Source organism: Pezoporus occidentalis, unplaced genomic scaffold, assembly GCF_034315485.1.
Source record: "Pezoporus occidentalis ecotype Australia unplaced genomic scaffold, CSIRO_AGI_Poc_V1 ctg19, whole genome shotgun sequence".
NCBI lineage: Eukaryota > Metazoa > Chordata > Aves > Psittaciformes > Psittacidae > Pezoporus > Pezoporus occidentalis.
The window spans coordinates 2,617,768-2,637,107 of record NW_026913748.1 but is presented as its reverse complement, the minus strand read 5'-3'; the positions used below and the strand labels follow the sequence as shown (position 1 = coordinate 2,637,107).

The 19,340-nt window shown below is 37.8% G+C and overlaps 2 protein-coding genes across 5 annotated transcripts in view; one reads left to right on the top strand and one right to left on the bottom strand.

Moving 5' to 3' along the window:
• Positions 1–11,860, top strand: part of KDM7A (lysine demethylase 7A) — a 64,130-nt gene extending 52,270 nt beyond the window's left edge. For 3 of the 4 annotated variants that reach the window (XM_062616435.1, XM_062616431.1, XM_062616433.1), the window contains 5 exons: positions 2,088–2,236; positions 2,368–2,580; positions 4,681–4,762; positions 5,901–6,174; positions 6,865–11,860. In XM_062616435.1, the coding sequence (XP_062472419.1) occupies positions 2,088–2,236; positions 2,368–2,580; positions 4,681–4,762; positions 5,901–6,174; positions 6,865–6,959 (813 nt within the window). In that variant the 3' untranslated portion in view covers positions 6,960–11,860. The remainder of the gene's footprint in view (positions 1–2,087; positions 2,237–2,367; positions 2,581–4,680; positions 4,763–5,900; positions 6,175–6,864) is intronic. The other variant, XM_062616432.1, reaches the window with a different exon arrangement.
• Positions 1–19,340, bottom strand: part of RAB19 (RAB19, member RAS oncogene family) — a 327,487-nt gene that overhangs the window by 110,916 nt on the left and 197,231 nt on the right. The gene's annotated exons all lie outside the window — the stretch shown is intronic.

Sequence of the window (19,340 nt, the reverse complement as noted above, 5' to 3'; positions counted from 1 at the left end):
CTAATGTTGAGAAAAATTACAAGATATAATATCTTGAGTCATATTCTGTGATCTTTTGGGTTAAAGTAGGGCCGGCAGAGGATGAGCCCTGCTCTGGAACATGAAAAGTCTGAAAAAAGCAAGATCCTAGTTGCTCTGTTCATTTCTTCCGTAACAAGTCTAGATTTCATCATTAGAATTATGAGTATCTGCCACAAGGTTTTATTTTAGGCCATGGTTAAATGGAAACAGTCTATAGGCCTTCAGTTTTCTTAAGTAAGCTTAAGTGGGTAAATCCTATTGGGGTGTTTTAGAATACTTGAAATAAGTTAGAATCCTCCATTTGAGGGTCTAAATTCCAGTGATTTCCTTACAACTAAACGCATTATAAATACACATGTATGTATGTGTATATATATTTACACCATGCATTTTATTACAACTTTTAGTATTTAGAAATTTCTTATGTGCCTATATGAATTTTTTAATGATTTTTTTTTTGCTTGCAAAATTATGCTCTGACTTAATTATTTCAATTTTATTAGCAGTAAAGTGCTGATAGTATGCAATGGTTACTTTAGACTTCTGTGCTTCTGGAAAGTGAATTCTTTGGTCTTTCTTTCAATCATCTGCCTATTATAAGACTTTACAAGAGGTCTTCAAACTTTTTCCCCAGTGGTCAAAATTTACTTTTAATATTTGTTGTCCTCTATCATTACCTTATCTAGATGTTGGAATAAGTGATAGGAAACTTCATGATGTGGCTTCTGGTTTCCTAAACTGCGTTGTCAGCAACTTTGGCTCAGCAGGTTTCCTTTTTTAAGACACAGAATCAATAGTGATTGATCAATCAAATGTATCAATGGGGAATGCAGCCAGTTTTGGTTGATGTCACCATTGAGTTAAATGTTTTATATTAATGCTATTTACTCTCTTGGTTCTTTTTATATTACTCTGCTTCTTAATTTCTAATAGTATCTAATGGAATAATTTTTCTGCGTGTTTAAATTTGTCTTTTCTAATGATATATCCAAAATCAACTGTCTTGATAGCTCCTGTAAATCCTTCTTATGTTTCTGTATTGCACCAAAGAAGGTCGTAACAAAACAAGATAATAGCTTTATTAACATTGAGTCATAGTTGTAATTTAATTGCCCATTTGTACCACTTTCTGAGTGTCAAAGATTAACAAGCTGCTCTTGTGAATGAAGCTATTGTATAAAAACATCCCTTGGTGATATGAAGCATGTCATTCATTCCAGTTCCATTTTTGGTGATGGGGATAGTGGTGTCCCTCTTGAAGGATTATGATTCCTCTGTGTTCTGATCTTCCTCTTTTAACACTTGATTTAGTATCATGTATATTCCTTGGCTTGAAAAAAAAGAAAAAAAAATTGTGCTGTTTTCTGTACTTGTTAAAAATAGATTAGTCTGAATTACAAAGACTGCGCATATCCATCGTAGCCCTTGCTTCATATAAAAGCATATTGAATCACATATGGTTATTCCACTTTTGAGAAGCTCCTGCGTATACAATCTGTAATCTCAGCGGGAGCTGAGAGGCCCTTTCATTCATGAAAAGAGGCTGTGCCACTGTAAGAGAGGCAACAGCTGTTGTGTGTCTGTTCCTGCTGTGTTCTGGATTTACCTGAGAGCTTCTGTCGCTCATCAGAGAGATGCTGCTGCTGCAAGTTACTGTTTTTGTGAGAGAAGGAATCAGAAACACTTATGTGGGACAGGATGTGTCCCATTATATGTAATAGGCATCAATTCTGGTTGCTGCTTGGAACCATAATTCCGCATGTTTCCCTCTACTTTGAATATCAAAGATAGCAATAATCAGTGCTCTCTTCAAAGAGAATACAGTGATTTGTGCGTTGTTTAATGTGTGTGGGGTTTTCTATGTTGTTGGATCATGTACTCGGCAGTATTACAAAATTGGGATGTACAAGCCCTCAGTTGTATTCAAGTTAACTCATTCTGAATATTGTATATATAAAAAAGTTGGACCTGGAAGCTTTTGAACTTTTTACTTAGCATAAGTTAAGGTAATGTTTCTATGTAGGATGCATGGTGACCATTCTAGATACTGTTTCCTCTTGTTTCAGCAGAAGGATTCCTCCACAGAGGAGTCAGAAAGCTCAGGTGATGAAGAGAAACAGGAAGTAACATCAAATTTCAAAGAGGAATCTAAGGTCACAAGAGACCTCTGTCAAAATACCCAGAAGCCATCCAGAAATGAAACTCCCAGTAAAAAGTAAGCACACTGTAGGCATTTGTTTTTAAAATGTTAGACCATATCACACATTCATGGTCCTGCCTTACACCAGTATAAAAATCATTCCTTCAGGGAAATTTGAACTGCTTAATACTTCCTTATTTTTCTAGGGAATGTCCTACCTCGACAAGTACAGAAGAAGAAGCTATTCAGGGCATGCTTTCTATGGCAGGATTGCACTATACTACATGTTTACCAGGTCATACTCAAAGCACACACTGCACAGATAAAAGAACCTCTCTTCAGGAACACAGAAGCTACCCCAGGAGTCGGCATAAAGAGAGACAGCCATCTCAAAGCCACAAAACAATTGAATGTGGTAGGTATTTGAATTAATGACACTGCTGCTCTCTGTTCTTGGAGAAACGGATCACAATAAGGACTTAAAGTTTCATTTTTTAGATCTGTAGAGAAGTTTTTACATAAATGGCATTTTCTTTTTACTTGGGTTTGTTTTGGTTTTTTTTCCTCTTTTTAATAAAAAGTAAATGTTACTTCTGAAAACAGACTAACTTAGCTTAAGCAGTCATCTGAGTAGGTCTTCTAAATTTTGCCATCTGAAAGCTTTGTGGCATCTGTACAAGAGTGGCAAAGTTATGGCTAAATTTAAAATGTAGTCTCCTTATTGAAAGCGTAATTCCTTCTGAAAGGATTGGCACAGTCTTCATGGTTGCAGCTTTCATGGCATGTGTGTTACTTAGATATCCATAGGAATCTGCTGGTGATTTTTCATGCCTTTTGGAAGGCATATTTGGCTTTACTCCTGAAATTCTGGTATGAATGCAGTACATTAAAGGAGATTCTAATCTTGAAGAGGAGAATTCAGAAGTAATTTTTTTGTCAGTGGCATTTTTGATGTCTGTGGAAAACAGACATCGGTTAAATGCATTTTGGGAATGACAGCAGAACATTAATGCTAATCCCTTCAAAGAATCAAAATAACTTCTTGGAACAGAGAGAAAAAGAGTAGTCATGTTTGAGAATTCTTTGCTGGAGAAGGAAATGGAAGAGGATTATAGCTTTGCTGATGTAAAACAAATAGGGTGCTAATTCAAAGAACTAATACTATATGGGGTTTTGATAACAGAAAAGCCTAATGCGATGTCATGGACTGTGTTCTGGTAATTGAAGGTGCATGTCCTTAAAACCCACCAACCAAGCACAACTACCGCCAGTAACAAGCAACCCCATACAAACACATACAGTGTCCATTCATCTTTATAACTTTATGAAAAGCATAATATCCAGGTTTCTAAATTGTGGTGAGTTGACTCAGGCCAGCAGCTAAGCACCCACGCAGCCATTTGTTCTCCCACCACCACCCAATGAGGGAGAGAATAGAAAGAGCAAAAGTGAGAGGATCCATGGATTGACATAAAGACAGTTTAGTAAGTGAAGGAAGGAGGAAAAGAAAACAAGTGTTGCAAAGGCTGTCACTTACCACCTCCTGCAAGCAGATGGATGCCCAGTCAGTCTCTGAACAGTGACTGTCTCGAAAGATTGCCTTTCACTCAAGCCTCTTCCTCTACTCCAGTTTTTATTGCCAGGCATGGCATTACATTCTATGGAATATTCCTTTGGCCAGTTCAGGTCAGCTGTCCTAGCTGTGTCCCTTCCTAATCTCTTGCCTGTTCTTAGGCTACTTACTGCAGGAGGCAGAGTGGCAAAAGAAAAAGTTATGACATTGTGCAATCACTGTTCAAGAACAGCCAAAACTCTGGTGTGTTACCAATACTGTTTTACCCACAGATCTCAAATACAGCACCATATGGACTGTTAGGAAAAGAATTCCTTTCCAGCCAGGCCCAGTACATGTGTCAAACTCCACGGGTGTAAAGATGAAACTGTGCTGCTTAGCTGGCAGGTTTTGCAAAATCTTTCAGACTCTCTAAATTCAGATTGAATTGGTGTCTTGGGATATGCTTAATTTTACAAGTTACCTGTACTGTAAATGAGTTTTCAATGTGGATGCTTCTTCTATAGGTCCGTCAGCATAGATCTTCCCTTTATTGTGCCTGAATAGCAAGCACATCAAAAACAACATAGTCAATAATACCTGAGAATTAAATGTACATCATTGGATGAACTCCTCATGATGCAAAGTCATGGCAGCAAAACACGTGAAACAAAGTGGGCAAGCTGTATTCAACATCAGTACTTTAAATTAGAATGATTATATTTGTCTGACCTTACTGTGCTGTAAGGATCTTTACTTAGGCATATTTATTGTGCAAGGTTTTTCTTAGTTTAGTGTGTAGAACCAAACAGCTCTGACAAATTATTTTATATCTGGAAAATATTTTCCAGTTTATTTTCCTTTCTTTCTTGTTTTGATTGTAAAGTCATTCAAATACATAATTAATTGTGCATTCCTAATTACTGATTTTTAAAATCTAAGCTTGTTGGAACTTCTTTTTAGGTAGGTCTGTGAAGGAAGAGGAAGGAGACTTGGGAACTTCAGCATGGGCTAGACACCTGAATGAAACTTCGAGGATTACGCCTCAGGTAAAGCAATACTTTAAACATTTTGAACCCCTTTTTGTAAGAAAAGGAGATCCTGAAGTTGTAAGTGCAGAAAAATTGTGGACCAGTCTTTACTGCATATCTGAAAACAGATACTTCTTGTCTGGTAACTGAGTATTATTTTTGTCATGCCTTTTTCATTGTTGCTGTGTTTTAGTTTATATTTCTTTTTTCTCTCCTCCTTCAAACTCTGTTCTGCCATAATGGCTCATATTAAGATGCTCAGGGCACTATTTTGGAGAAAAAAATCCAAACAACAAAACCAAAAAAGGCCCCTCTCCTTGATGAAAAAAAGTGTAAATTTACCTTCAGTTTAACTGGTGAAGCACTGTATTGTTTATTCATTGTTGTTCCCAAGCAAAGGATCAGAACAAGTGGAACCTGTTGATAGTATAGGTACTTGTTTAGGAAATTTGCACTGCCAAACTGATACAACCTTTCGACAGCGAGCAGATAGGAATATTTTTGCTTTCTGATGTCCAAGTCAAATCCAGCAAGATATTCATAAATAAAAGTTTGTGTGTCTTACCCTGAACTTTTTTACATTTCTAAAAGTTCCTCTGTATTAGAAGCATTAGAACAATTAAATAGAATGATTAAAGTTGCAAAATAACACTGCTGCTTAGCAGCTATTTTTTAACTGTGTGTTTTGTAGTGTTTTTTTGGTAACAATATCAAACTACATGATATCCTTACGGTTTCTGATTCCCAATTTAGCTTTTCTTCTCTTATCAGCTGAATACTGAAAACAACTTTCCTGTTTGCATAGTCATTGGTTATGGTATGGCTTGCTGTAGTGGCCAGTTTAATCAAGAGCATTTGCATTTGTTTTGATGACTGCAAATCAAAATCAGAAAGTAGAGAATTTGAGTATACTAGTATGTGTAATTAATCTATAGCATTGCTCAGAAGTGCATATGGAAAACCACAGAGATACCTCCTAAAGATACAAATCTAAAAATTATATATAAGAAATGATGGAGTAATAAAGTGGTCAGACACTGGTATAACTATTAAAATACCTTTTTCAAAGATACAGTAGTATAACTAGAAAAAAGAGTAAATTTGTAGCCAGAAGGTTTTAACTTCCACTTTTTTCTTCTCCTCATTTCCATACTAGGATACAAATAAAACTCAAAAATATTTCAAGAAAGAGGGTGCATCAGAAGCTAATCATAAGGTTCAGGAAAACAGAAGTATAGTCCACAGTAACAGCTTGAGTTTTCAGCATGGCAAGTATACACGAGACTCCAGTCTAATTCAAGAATGTCGGCTGAGTGATGACAGCCTTAGCCCTGATAGGCTGTATGGTGAAACATCCTTGTCTGTACCACTTCATCCAACAAAGAGGCCAGCATCAAACCCACCCCCTATCAGCAACCAGGCGACAAAAGGTAATTTTTATCTCTGTCCTGTTGCCAGACTGAAAAACAAATGGACTAGGGAAAGGAGCTTGTAGACCTCAGAAAGAGCTGTTAGAAAAAAAGACAAGTTTAGACTTTGAGGAAGGACACAAAATGGGCATCCTGTGGACACTGAAATTTTGGTATAGAATGTGTAAGGCGGAATTAAGAGAGATCTAACTGGGTGCGTGGCGAGATAAAACTTTCATAACTGCCGTTGCACCTCAGCAGGTGTACCTGGTACGTGTTCATTACAGGGAACAGAATCACAGCTGTACTTTGAAACACTGGCTTCAGATTCGTTTATCGAAGTTTAAAAGATCTGACACTTCAAAAAATAGTTGATCTTGCTATTTATTTTTTAGTTTATAGATTAATTACAATAATTTACTTTAAGGGAATAACTTCAGCAAATTTCAGGAAGATTCCTTTAGGTTCTTCCCTACCACATCTGCTGCCCTTCCCTAGACTAGAAATGTTCATGAATAATATAAATACATTGTGATAATTTAATTTTAGGTAAAGGAAGGCAGTTCCTGTTTTTTTTTACATTTCTGAATCCCCGTTTGTTTGCTCCTGAAAATGTCTGTTTCAGCTTGAAAGCTGGGTTTCATCTTTATTCTAAGGTGATAAAAATTTGTTCTGAAATTCCTGATTGAAGTACTTGATTTCCTTTTTCAGGCAAACGTCCAAAGAAAGGAATGGCAACTGCTAAACAGCGCCTTGGGAAGATCTTGAAGCTGAACCGGAATGGCCATGCACGCTTCTTTGTTTAATGTAGCTGCTACTTCTACTACTGCTGTCTTTCCTACACAGACCAGTATTGAGGTCAACAGAGCCTGGAGCTGCTGTTATTCCGCTGCTTGAAGCAGTCTTGCATGTACCATATAAAACACTGCCTGATGAACAAAAATAAGAAAGGAAAAAAAAGCAAAACACACACACAAAAAAAAAAAACAAACAACCCAATGCTGCATTTTCACTGTGCCACACCTGCTCAGCAATAAGCATACGGGAATGGGGAAATCTTCAGAGAGACATGGACTGTGAGAAATAGTCTCTCATCAGGGCTTGAATATCATTTGTTGCTGGTAGTTTCTGATCTATTAATGAGGGGAAGATGATGGTGGTTTATCAGTAATTTATTTCTAATAGATTTTTGACAACTTTTAAATTCATTTAAGAAACTATTTATTTGGAAGACTTTTTTTGTGGGGTTGTTAATTTAGATTTAAGAATGTGAAAGTTTTTAATTGTTTTGATAATGTATGTTTGGTGCAGTGGAGAGCCACATTAATTGTGATTAGTCTGGACTCCTAAATTTGATATTCAGGTTGTGGTCTTAAATAGGGGTGAGATTCATTATTAATTATTTTTAAATTAAAGCATATGGAATCTTTTTTTTTCTTCCTGCTTTTTGTAAGCTATTGGCTGGGCTTCTGTTGACTTGCAAGTTGCATATTCTCCTGCCAGCTTGATTATTTTTTGACCTATCCTCTTTAATACAGATTTATTTATTTGATGGACTAGAAGAGAATCCTAATGACAGAAGAATCTCCTGTCAGTCCAGTAGCTAACTTGTGTTAAACTGCACCCCTTTCCTCCAAATTGCAGTGCATACTTCTCCTCCTGATGATCTGTCTGTGATGATGGTCTTCTGGAAAAAGGCTCCCTAAAATTGTATTTGTACAGGTTATTTAGGAGTTGGTACAAAGGAGGAAAACTAACGCATCTTTTTGGAGGAATGGGGGCATCAGTTAAGATAAATGTTTCTTCAGAACAATTACTCTTAAATAAGTCATAAGATACACATTGCAGTCTTAAGATTTCTCATATTACTTAATGTAGCATGGAAGAAGCATTAAAATATTGTACTTTAAACGTATTTTACTGAAGAGTCAGGAAGGCAGGAAATGTGTTCCTTTCAAAGCTGGGCGAGATAGCCAGCTGAAAGTCTTAACTGGTGCATATATGAGCATTAAGTAGCTTACTGGTATCAGAATGATCATTTGTATCAGGCTTCATACAGAGCTTGATAGCAAATGCCAATTCTGAATTATTGTAAATAATTTTGATTTTAAATTTGTATTTTTCTGTAATATAATATTAATATTTAACTTTTGGGGGATGGGGATGAAGGCGGAAAGCGGAATACTTTTACTTGATTCTGGAAATAGGGCATTTGTGGGGTCCAGCCGAAATGTAAAGATTAATGTGCTAGTAACAACAATATTGTTGGTTGGAGGTTTTTTGCTTGCCAAGAGTAAAAATACTCAGGCATAGCTATCAAAGTAATTGAATTGATTAACTTTTCTTGCCAGTTTTTCCTTCTTCCATATTCTATGCTGGAATAGTTTTCTCTTCTTGTAATTTAAAAACAAATTCAGTTGGACTTTCCTGAACATTTGTGCAGTTTTTAATCTGGGCTAGATTATGAATGCTTTTACAAATAGATGAAAATAGTTTTAATGTCAGGTGGTTTTGTTGCAGGCCACTGCACTTTGTTTCTAAATTGAGAAACATCAAAACATAATGCAACTGCAAATAAGTCAGGTAGCTTTCATGGCTTTACTTCCTCTGGAGCATTGCTCTGACTTTGTAGTTCTGTGTGTGTATGTATGGGTAAATTTTTTTAACCTTGTTTTGTTTGCAAATTATCAGTTCACAAAAGCATGTTTTCAGGTTTGGGTTTGATTGGTTTGTGGGTTGTTTTGGTTTTTTTTTTCTTAATTTAATGCAAGTTCTCAGCCTTCTTTAGCCTATGAGGAGCAGAGGTAGCAAAGGATTTCTAAAAAGTAGAAGATAAGCTAAGAGGTACTCTACAGGGGCTGAAAGTGACTGTTAAGTACTTGCTGTTCTCAGGTGCTGTTTTCCAGATGGAAATAGATAAAAGAGAATATTTTAACTCTCTGCTAATATGTTCTCACCAAAGCAAGTCAAAGAAATAAACTGTGTGTATACCCTCTGTGCTTAAGCTTGAGCAAATGAATTAATGCCTGCCAGGCTTTGGAAACTGTTTTAGCTTTAGCGTATTGAACCAAACAGTTTCGTTCTTGCTGGCTGTATAATTCTTCAGAATAGAAAATTCCAGTTTAAGGCAGCAGTCAGATTCAGAGCAGAATGAAGAATGAGCTTTCTCTCTTTCAAGGCAGATTTTTGAGAACGCTTAACTGAAATGGAAGTATGCCAGAATAGAATCTGGAGCAAGGAATTTTAAAATACGGAGTATGCTTTCTTGTACATGTGACTGGCTTATACAACATCTCTTCTCTAACCATCCACATTGTTTATCTGTATCTTACTTATTGGAACACAGATGTGGCTGGACCCATATATATTATTTCTTCCTGGGTTTATTCTTTCTTTACTTTCTACCTTTTGTGTTGGTTTTTTTTTTCTTTTTTTTCCAGAGTGGCTCTCCACTGTCATCAGTTTATGTAATAGCCTCTTCACTGGCTGTCAACAGGCAGAGGTTCATTCCCATTTTCTTCAGATATCAATGCTTCCAGTAGAAGTTAATTCTGATGTCCCACCTCACAACAAGTAATTTAAAAGAAATTGCCATGATAAGCAGTATTAAAAAAAAAAAAAAATAAGAAAAAAAGGGGGTAGGGGAAGGAGGAATAAAAAGAAAAAAAAATGGGGGGAGGAGACGGGAGGAAGTCTCCTGGTAGCTCATGAAGAGGATGTGGTGACCTCACTCGTTTTGTGTACTTGTATGTAGGGATATTTTTATTGTGTTCTAGATGAAAACACTACTGCACCAATCTTTCTGTAGATGGACTGAGCCTTGTGTTGTTGTAGTGGAAAGAAAAAGCCCTATTTTTTAACTTGCTGTCTCACTTGGGGTGGAAGAGGGAGGGAGTAGGGAACACTCACTGGACAACCAAGAGAATTAAACCTGCTATGGTAACTCATTTGCAAGGATAATCTGTTTTGAAAAGTCAGAGAACTTGGATTTGGCATAAAACTTAATATCTTTTTTTTTTTGTTTTGTAGGCAGAACAGTGGGACATGAAATATTGTAGAGGTTTTCCCATTCTCTTAAGTTCTCAAGTTCCTGCAATTGGAGAAAAAAACAAAATAGAATCAGGAAAATGGAAAGACCACCTAGAAAAAACTGTATCAAAGACTCTTCCAGCAACTTTCCCTTTTCTTCTCCTACTATACTTGCTAATAAACCCTGGCTACAAGGTAGCCTTTGTTGACCTCTGAGGTAGATTACCTATGCAACCTGTAATACTCCACACGAATCCATTCTTAAAGACAATTTTGAAAGGGTTAGATGTTGAGAGTTTAAATTACTGCATTCTGATCACATGAGAGATTTGGGGCCTTTCTTTTTTTGGTAGTTGAAGTGCTTGTGTTACCTTTAGTAGACATGGAAGAGAGCACAGTGTCATGATCACATTTTAGAACCTTCAGCTTTCCCTAGGCTTTGCTATATGGCATAAGCTACTTTCATTCACAAGGCCATTAAGTTGTAAATGCTGAAGGTTTTTGCAGGGTTTCAGATTTGGAGCTGTTGTGAACCTTGCTTTAGTAATTGTGGAGACTAAGGGAACTGAAGCTAGACCAACCTGCTACTACAAGCCTATAGCTATTGCCCTGTTTAGGCTCCACATGCCCACCTATCCCTTCACACCCCAACCATGACCCCCAAGTCTAGTGTCTTTCCAGAGTTTCATTCGCGTGATACTTCCAGACCATTAAAAGCTGTTTGTAGCTCTGAGGTTGAGCGAGCCCAGAGCTATTCTTTTACAGAAGAAATGTAAATGGAACCAAGGGCCTTACTGTTTGTGGTTAAACAAGATTAAAAGCTGCAACATCCATTTTTCCAAAAGAAAAAAATATACCCCAACAAAAAACACCCTAGTAACCCTCTTTGTGGGAGAGTATGAGTGAGAAATCACACAGTGGATGGGAAATATAAGTAGCACTGATAAGGAAATGCATGTTCATAGGCTGCATTTCTGTTTGGAAAAAAAGACTTTTTCTACTTTTAATATAAATTAAGCCATAAGAGTTTCATGCTGTGGGAAGGGAATGAAAGGGATCATTTTAAGAGATTATATTGATATGTATTGTCACTTCTGCTGGGAAATGTCTATTGCTGCCAATGCTTTGGTGAATCTTTTTTTTTGGTTTGTTTCTAAAAAAAAAACCCATGGAATTTGAAAAAAAAAAAGGGGGGGGGGGGGCTAGTTCTTGGCTATATTACTAGTTTTGTAGTAAGGTTTTGCTGGCCCATTTGTCTTTTCCTCTCCGTTTTCTACTCTTGTAGCCTAATTTCTATCTTTCCTTCTAGTGTCTCTGAAAATACTAGCTTGTCTGTCACTAGGGGTCGGTGTATGTGTGTCTTCCTTTTTACAGAAACGCACTACTGTGTTAAGTATTTGGCTGGGAAATGGGATGCTGCAGCTTTAAGAGCAATTTTTTCAATTCATAACAGTATTTCCCATCCTCTTTTGCCTGCAGGCAGGGAAAGTGTATGTACAGTATTTATTTTGTTTCGATTTTACTTTAAATTTGTAAGTTTCTATAAGTAGTTCACATTGATTATTCTAGAGGAGGACAAGTGGCTCTGTTTAAATTTGTATTTGATATTCATAGTTTCCACTTTCTGTACTTTAAAATACTGAAATTAAAAAATTGTATTGCTTATGTTTTGATTTTAGCACTCTAAAGTGTTTAATTTCTTCAGGCTTCTGCTTATTTGCTTCAATGTAAATACACAAAACTGTACAGAATATCTTGAAGAGAAAAATGCTTTTCTAGGTCCAACCTCTGTGCCCTTTACTTGTCGCATTTTAAAGAAGAAATTTTCTGAAGAAATGTGAGAGGGAATATTCTGATACTGTTGTTTGGATTTTTTTAAATTATTTTTTCAAAGTGCAAATCTCATTTCGATGCAAGTATATTATGTGGCAACTAAATGCATTTTGTGAAGATGTGTATACTCTTTTTGAATCCTAATATAAAAGGGAGGTGGAAGTGTTTGTTATCTGTCATGTTAGCAGATCTAGAACTGTAACAAGGGTGTCAAATTGTATTCTCATGTTCTTGCTCTTGGCTTTTGTTCAGGTTTTTCTCATGCTACTGATGACTGCCTCGTCTTTTGATGTGTGCAGTTACATGTGTACAGTTTCTGGAAGAAGAGATTTCTCTTCACACTTCCATGTACTTTGTCATACTTGCTTTTATGCTGGGTGACTTCTCTGCTGATATCTCCCAGCACATGTCATCTTCTGGTTTAAGTTGTGAGTGCTCCCTGTTTCAGCTGCATATGACCAACACGCAGTACTGTTTGCATGTGGGTACTGTGCTTAGGAGTAATGGAAGCATGATTGTGTTGCACTCCAACTTTGTGCAATGCATTTTCTTCTGCAAACAGTGCTCCATGCTACTTGAACTGCTTCAGTGTTGTGATGGGCAGATGCTTGGATTTCAGTGCTGGTCATTTTATGAGAACCGTAGATAAATAATGCAGCAGTTGCATTGGAAGAACCAGGTGGCAGAAAGTGTTTTGATTAGATTTTGCGGCTGCTCAAGTTTACTTCTTAGCCTGGCTTTTAGCTGACATAGAACATACGGTTGACTGTAATGACTAGGAAATCTTTTCATGGACCAGGACTTCATTGTGCCAGGTGCTTTACATACAAAGAACAAGAATGCTGACCTCATCAAACTGCTTAAGCATAAGATTAAAATAGTCTAAAAACACCCAACGGTCTAAAACCACAGAACTTACAAACCAGTAAGTTCTGTGGCCTGAAGTTTAAAACACAGTGGTGGTGTAGATTTTGGAGGCTGAAACTTCTGTGCTGTTTCAAAAATTTCATTTGAGTGGAATAAGAAATTGTGAGGAAAAATTATGATGTAAGTGCAGAGGATGAAGTTTAAATATTTGTATGTCCAGAAAGGAGTTCTGCTGTATTTTGACATGCCTTTGCATCTTTTCAGTTAATGTGTTAAAACTGATTTTGAATTTGGTTAGCCAAAGATTTGCCAAAGATCTGAAAGACCTGTTTGTCTGCCAGAGCAACCACCCATTTTGAGAAAGTCTTGATCACTGATTGAGAGCAATGCCGTAACCTATGCATTTCCATCAGACACTCATCTGGATTTGATATGCTGAAGTCCCTGCTCATAATAATGGTTTGGTCTTAAAGTGATAGACTTAAGAGAGTGCCTCACTGGGCCACAAATACAAGTTTCATACCCATATAAAAACCTGTGTAAGCACCTTTACTCTTTGTCCTTTTGTTTTTGCCAGCTACATCCACAGCTTTTCTCTGTGACTGCTGTGTGGTGTGTAATAGGTAGGATAATCCACTGGTAAATATGTGAAATGTCTCAAAGTGCTGCTTTAAATGCTACTGGGTAGCCTTCAGCACCTGGAGCTGTATTTCCTTTAGAAGTCAAGAGTTTGTTTTTCTGCTTTTCTGTTTGGGGAGAGTGGGGGAATACTAACCTGGATTATTCTTCCCTAATGGACAGATGGATTTTAAAGGGTTGAAGGCTACCAAATATGGCAAAAGAATTAAATTTCCAAAGTCAGGGGGTGTGCAAGATGCCCTTCTTGGTATCTGAAGACTAACGTTGATTTTGGTTTTCTTTTCTTTTTGATGGATAGTATTCTACTGTGTTTGAGGTAGAGTACCCCTTGTAAAGTGCCTACAAACTTGGTTTTGTGTGTATTTCATGAAGTTCAGCTGTTTCTCCATAGGGCTTGTCATGACCTGCTTAAGTTGTGAAGCTGTTGTGGTGGTGGCTCACTAGTTAACATGTTCAGCCAAACCTTTTCTTGTTTGCTTTGTTTAGATATAACTTTGGATTGATGGTGGAAACCTGAGTAGTAGAATGACTATGATAAAGTCAAACATGCTGAGTGTTGGTTTCTGTAGGAACATTTTTTTCATTGTATAGAAGTATTTCTCCTGGGAGCCCTTGAAATTACGTTTTTACTGCTGGTAAGTAACGTCAGTTGTCTCAAGCCAAAAGTTAATGAGAACTGAAGCTGTAAAACCAGAATGTTGTTGTTAACTCTGATACAACCAGGGGTTTCAAATGGCTTTGTTTCTACAGAGGTCAATGACTGAAGTCTTTACCTGCGAAAGAAATAGCTGATGATCAAGACAATAAATACAAGTCTGTCGTTGCCAGAGCTTATAATATTCTACCTAGCAGCCGGCTAATAGGACAATTTGCTTTGTCTAGACTAAGGTCTGATTTCTCTGAAGCCAATTACATTCAGTCTTTAGAATAAGTACTGCAAGTTTTGAAGAATCATGTTTGGCTTAATAGATCTATTTATCTGTACTGCTCCTGCTGTATTTGCTTTGGTCTTGGAAAAAGTACTCTTCTTTGGAACATATAAGTCAACTAAAAACCAGTATGCAAAGAGTCTGCTTGTTTGTGATACTTTGCCCCAAAGCTTGTTTCTTGTAAGAAAAGTTTTATTTACTTCAAGGAGTGTGAGTAAAGTTTCCACTTGGGTTTATCTGGCAGAAACATTTGCCAGTGAATCATACACTTTGGTGGTAAGTCATAAAGGTGCAAGTTGGCTTTCTGTTCTGGTAAAACTAGAAGCCAACAAAACTTGAGAAACTGCTACTCCAGTCTCCTAAAATAGGATCTGGGCTGTGGAAATGTGATTCAAATAGGCAGCTTTTTTCAGACTAGTATTAATTTGAAATACTATATTCTTAAGTTGTTGATTTCTAATTTCAGAGGTTTTCTTTTTTTACAAAAGATCTTTGAATGGAACCATTACGGGTATGGCCCAGTAAGGATTTTCCTGTGCTTGACCAGCACTCATAGAAATTGTTTTGAATTCCATCATGTGATGGTTACTGAAAAGAGCTCTTCCCATGTGGTTAAAGTGCTTTTCCTCAAGAGGCAGCTGACCTCTTATGTTCTCACCGAGTTACACCTCTTAAAAAGAGAGAGCATTCAGAGAGCATATTTACCATGCCAACTGCCCTAAAAGTGGTGCCGGAGCAGGGTGGCTCAGATTGAGGTTAACATTGTGAGAAACCCTTTTGCTTCTAAGTGCATCCACATTCAGCCCAAGTCCACTGGGAGTGGGGAGAAGGGAAGACTGGGGGCTGTGCAGCGCGTTCCTGCAAGATGAGTTGATCATATTCCTTACATTGCTGGACAGCTGTGCCTGTCATAAAACTAAGCACCACAAGTGGTGCTGAATTGCTGTAGTCTTGGGTGGGAGACCAAGCATTAAATGGGACATGGCGTCTGCAGCAGCCCAGAGAAAAGTTGTTGGTGAGATGCTTTGTGAAAACCCACTCTATAACATACGTCTTTTGTGGCCACATGAAATGATTCTAGGCACTGGTTCTGCTGATCCACTTTGTTCAGTATTTATAGGACTTCACTTGAAGGCGGAGCTCAGTTTGTATGGAAAGCAAGAGGTTTCATGTTCTACATCCTACAGTTACCCTGTGAGTGAGGTTTGTAAGGAGAAGTGGTAGGCATTAGACCAACTGACATATTTGGAGAGTGGGAAATGAGTGTAATGTTTAACTCTTGTGGGTTACATGAAAGACATTTTCTCTCCACGCAAACCTTGTTTTGCTTCTGTAGTCTCAATAAAGGGCCACTGCTCCTAGCTGATAACTTACAGACTGTTTTCAGTCGTGTTGCCATTAGTAACTTTCTTATTTTAAAGTGCATTTTAAATAGGACTTCACTGTAGTAATTGAGGAGAAAAATGATGTCATTTGGGTAGATTGAGTCCCTAATAGATAAGAAGAGGTGTCAGCTACCAAACTCCAGTAATAGTATTTTTGTCACAACTGTGATTAAAGGAATGTCTTCACTAATCCTTTTACTACAAGTTAATTGACAACAAAATAGTGCTGTCAACACTTAAAATGCTATAAATTTCCACTTGGCTTGGACATTGGGAGAGTTCTGAGTATTTTCTGCACTGATGCTAGCTCACTATCTTTTACAGTTCAGGGCTTTAAGGAAATAAATTAGTACTGTTTTGTGCCAGACTGTTCTGGTTCAGTGAAAATGACGTTAAAAGACTGGGAACAACACAAAAAGAAATCCCTGATCTGTTAAGCATTCTGTAGAGTCTGTATCTCCAGTCATTAGCTGAAGCACTAAAGCACAAGTTATACTATAACTTGAGATCTTCAAGATGCTGTGTTCATTAATCAGATCGAAATATACATAGTGGTAGAGAATAGAAGGGAAATAGTGAACAAAATGGGGTAATTTTTCTTAATTGGCTGCAGAAAGCTTGGTTTTTCACTGTTTCACCTGCATACACTGAATGGGGTTAATACCTGAAATACTTAAAGACTGCCAGGTGATAGAGATGCCTGCAAATAATAGGGCTAAAAGTTAGAAGCGCCACGGTTTCCTTTTTCTAGGGAAGAACCTGCTTAGATTTGCACACATTGGCAACAATCCTACCCTTAATTTCTAACCAGCTTAGTGGCTGAATGTGCATACACTGATTTTAATGGGGTCTGAATGCCTCAGCTGATGTAGTGATGTGCCTTTATATATATATAGCTATGCTTCTAAGGGTTTTTGCTTTCTGGGGGCTCCTTGGTCAAGACTGCCAATGATTCAGAACTCCCAGTGTTCTCCTGGAAAAAAAGTTGAAAAAGTTGTCTTGGTGCTTCCCAGGAGCTGCTTTATCCCAGGCAGGAATTCAATGAAAAGGAAGGCTTTGGATTGTGCTTCTGTATCTTGAACTTTTGTTTTGCTAATGTGATGAGGGCCGCTGGGTGTGCTGCCGAGAGAAGGAGCAGCAAAGGTCTGAGTAACTGGTCAGTCAGCAGAGGAACATGTGCCCTTTAGGAGACTGAAGCTGGAGTCTGCAGACAATCACCCAAGCACCTGCAATAGGCAGAAAGGATTTCTCCAGTCAGCAACTTGTTCATGTGCCAGTTCCTGTGGGGCTGTTCTTTTCACCTCTTTCTTCATGGATTCAAACCCTGTCAGCCTGTGTGGTGAAGAACATGGGAGTTGATGGAACACTTAAAGATGGGCATCTTGAAGGGTTATTATGTGCTTTCCTGGATTGGTGGCCTGTGTGAAAACAGGACAGGAAATAATATGGAGGTACATCCAGGCTTATGCCTGGAACAGTGAGAGCTTCCTTAAGAAAGTCCAGCCCCTGTGAGGGGGGGTTTGAGTATTTTGGAAGTAGTGTTTAAATCTTACTTTCCCAAATCAGTCTTTCACTTATGCTGCTGGCATAATACAAAGTGAACCTCTCCATATTGCAATTCTGGAAAAGATTTTTCTAAACAGTTGCCATTTTGCTATGTGTTGTTCCTGAGTTGTTACTTGGAATGGAATTGAGTGGAATGTAGCGTTTTTCAGTATTTTAGTCACTTAATGATGTAGCAGCTTAGCCTGCAAAGCAATGTTATTGCAGCACTGAATCATCTGTGCTTTGGTCGCTGTAATAACAGGCGAGAACGAGGTTAAACAGCACACTTCCTTTTCTATAAAAAACATCTAAACTACATGGCTTTTTGGGAATCATTTAAGATCTTTAGATCTCTCTGTTTGAACTTCTTTGTCAGCTGTCAGGAAGGTTAGACTATAATGGAGCCAGATTCTGGCTGGTTTTGCAGAGAATCTGAGCTGGAGGATATTTTGTGACTCTTATGATTTTATGATAACTTTAATCCATTTCACAACTCTTGTGTTTAGGCTTGTGTTCTGTGGCAGCCAAGTTTGATGCAAGTTAATACATATCAAATCTGAAAAATCATAAATGGATTATTCCTATAGATGTTTAGATTTTCTTAGCTGAAGGCTACAAAATCTTCCTGGGCATTTTAGGGAGCTGTATTGATTCTGTTTTTTTCTCCACTTAATTTTTTGGCTATGCTTTGCAGCATTTAATTCAATTTCAAACATTGCAGCATCGGCGTATTTAGTCCTTTTCACTGGTGTCTTAGCTTATGTGTGAGAATTACATCTTTGGCCTTCCATTTTGTCATTCTTCAGGCCCTCCAAATCTGTGAGGGCATTTCTGGCTGTAACTGCTGCTAGCTGTATTTTCCTGTCTCCTCGAATGGTGCTGATATCTTAACATGCTAATTAATGATGCACTGTGAGCCCAAAGTGAATGGCCCAAAGTGCCATACCTGTGAATGGCCCAAAGTGCCATACCTGTGAATAGCTGATAAAATTTAACAGCCAAAGGGCTTTCAAATCAGCACCATCAAGTTCATCATCAGTAACATCAGTAGCTGGGGAATTAAAAGGTGTAACAGTAAAAATTAGAAAAATAAGCTTTTATGTTTTGGAGATTTTATGGTAAAGGACATGCAGATCACTTTCAGACGTAGGAACCTGCATCACTGTTAGTTTGTATGGTATCTTAGAAATGTGTGGAAGAAAAGGGATTTGTGTGGATCTGTATGCAGCTCATTTAATCCATGCTTCTCCCACAAGTGGGGATTGACTGCTGAGGCAAGTACTGTCTACACAAGAATGTAATCTGACACAAAGCCAGGCTGTGCCTCTGACCTCTGGTGTAATTCACCTCTAGGTGACAGTACCTGAGTAAATTACATTTTGTAAGCCCGTGGTCTGCACTTCTTATGCTTAATAAGAGACAGTGGTCATATAGAAGCAGCAAAGGAAAAAAAAGGAAGTGATGCTTACGATAGTGGGAAAAATGGACCCTCTGCTGTTTTGTAGATCAGCTTTTATACAATTCCATGCCAACTCATCAGAAGGATATCCTGGACAAAACATTTCCAAAATGAAATTTTCTAATGGAAGCTACTGGGTTTAATAGTTCTGACATGAGGCATTTTGGCAATGTACTGAAAATGGGCAGGATTAACAAAGCCTTCTGCTAGCCCACCCTGAAGAAAGTTTCTGATGCCCTCTTCTGAAAATTTCCAAGTACATCGAATCAGTTTTTGTCAGCAGGGCTTTGAACAGAGGCACATTCGACACCAAGATTTTGTTTCTACCACCTGTCTGGCAGAGTGCGAATTCATATAAATGAATGCATTTATTTACATATTCAGGTATTCAAGTAAGTTCATGTTATAAAGAGATCAGAAGATACCCTGCAATGCCCTAATGCCAAATGCTAATGGCCAGCTGAAAGGCGAATGGAGACCACTACTAGTGACAGTATTTGC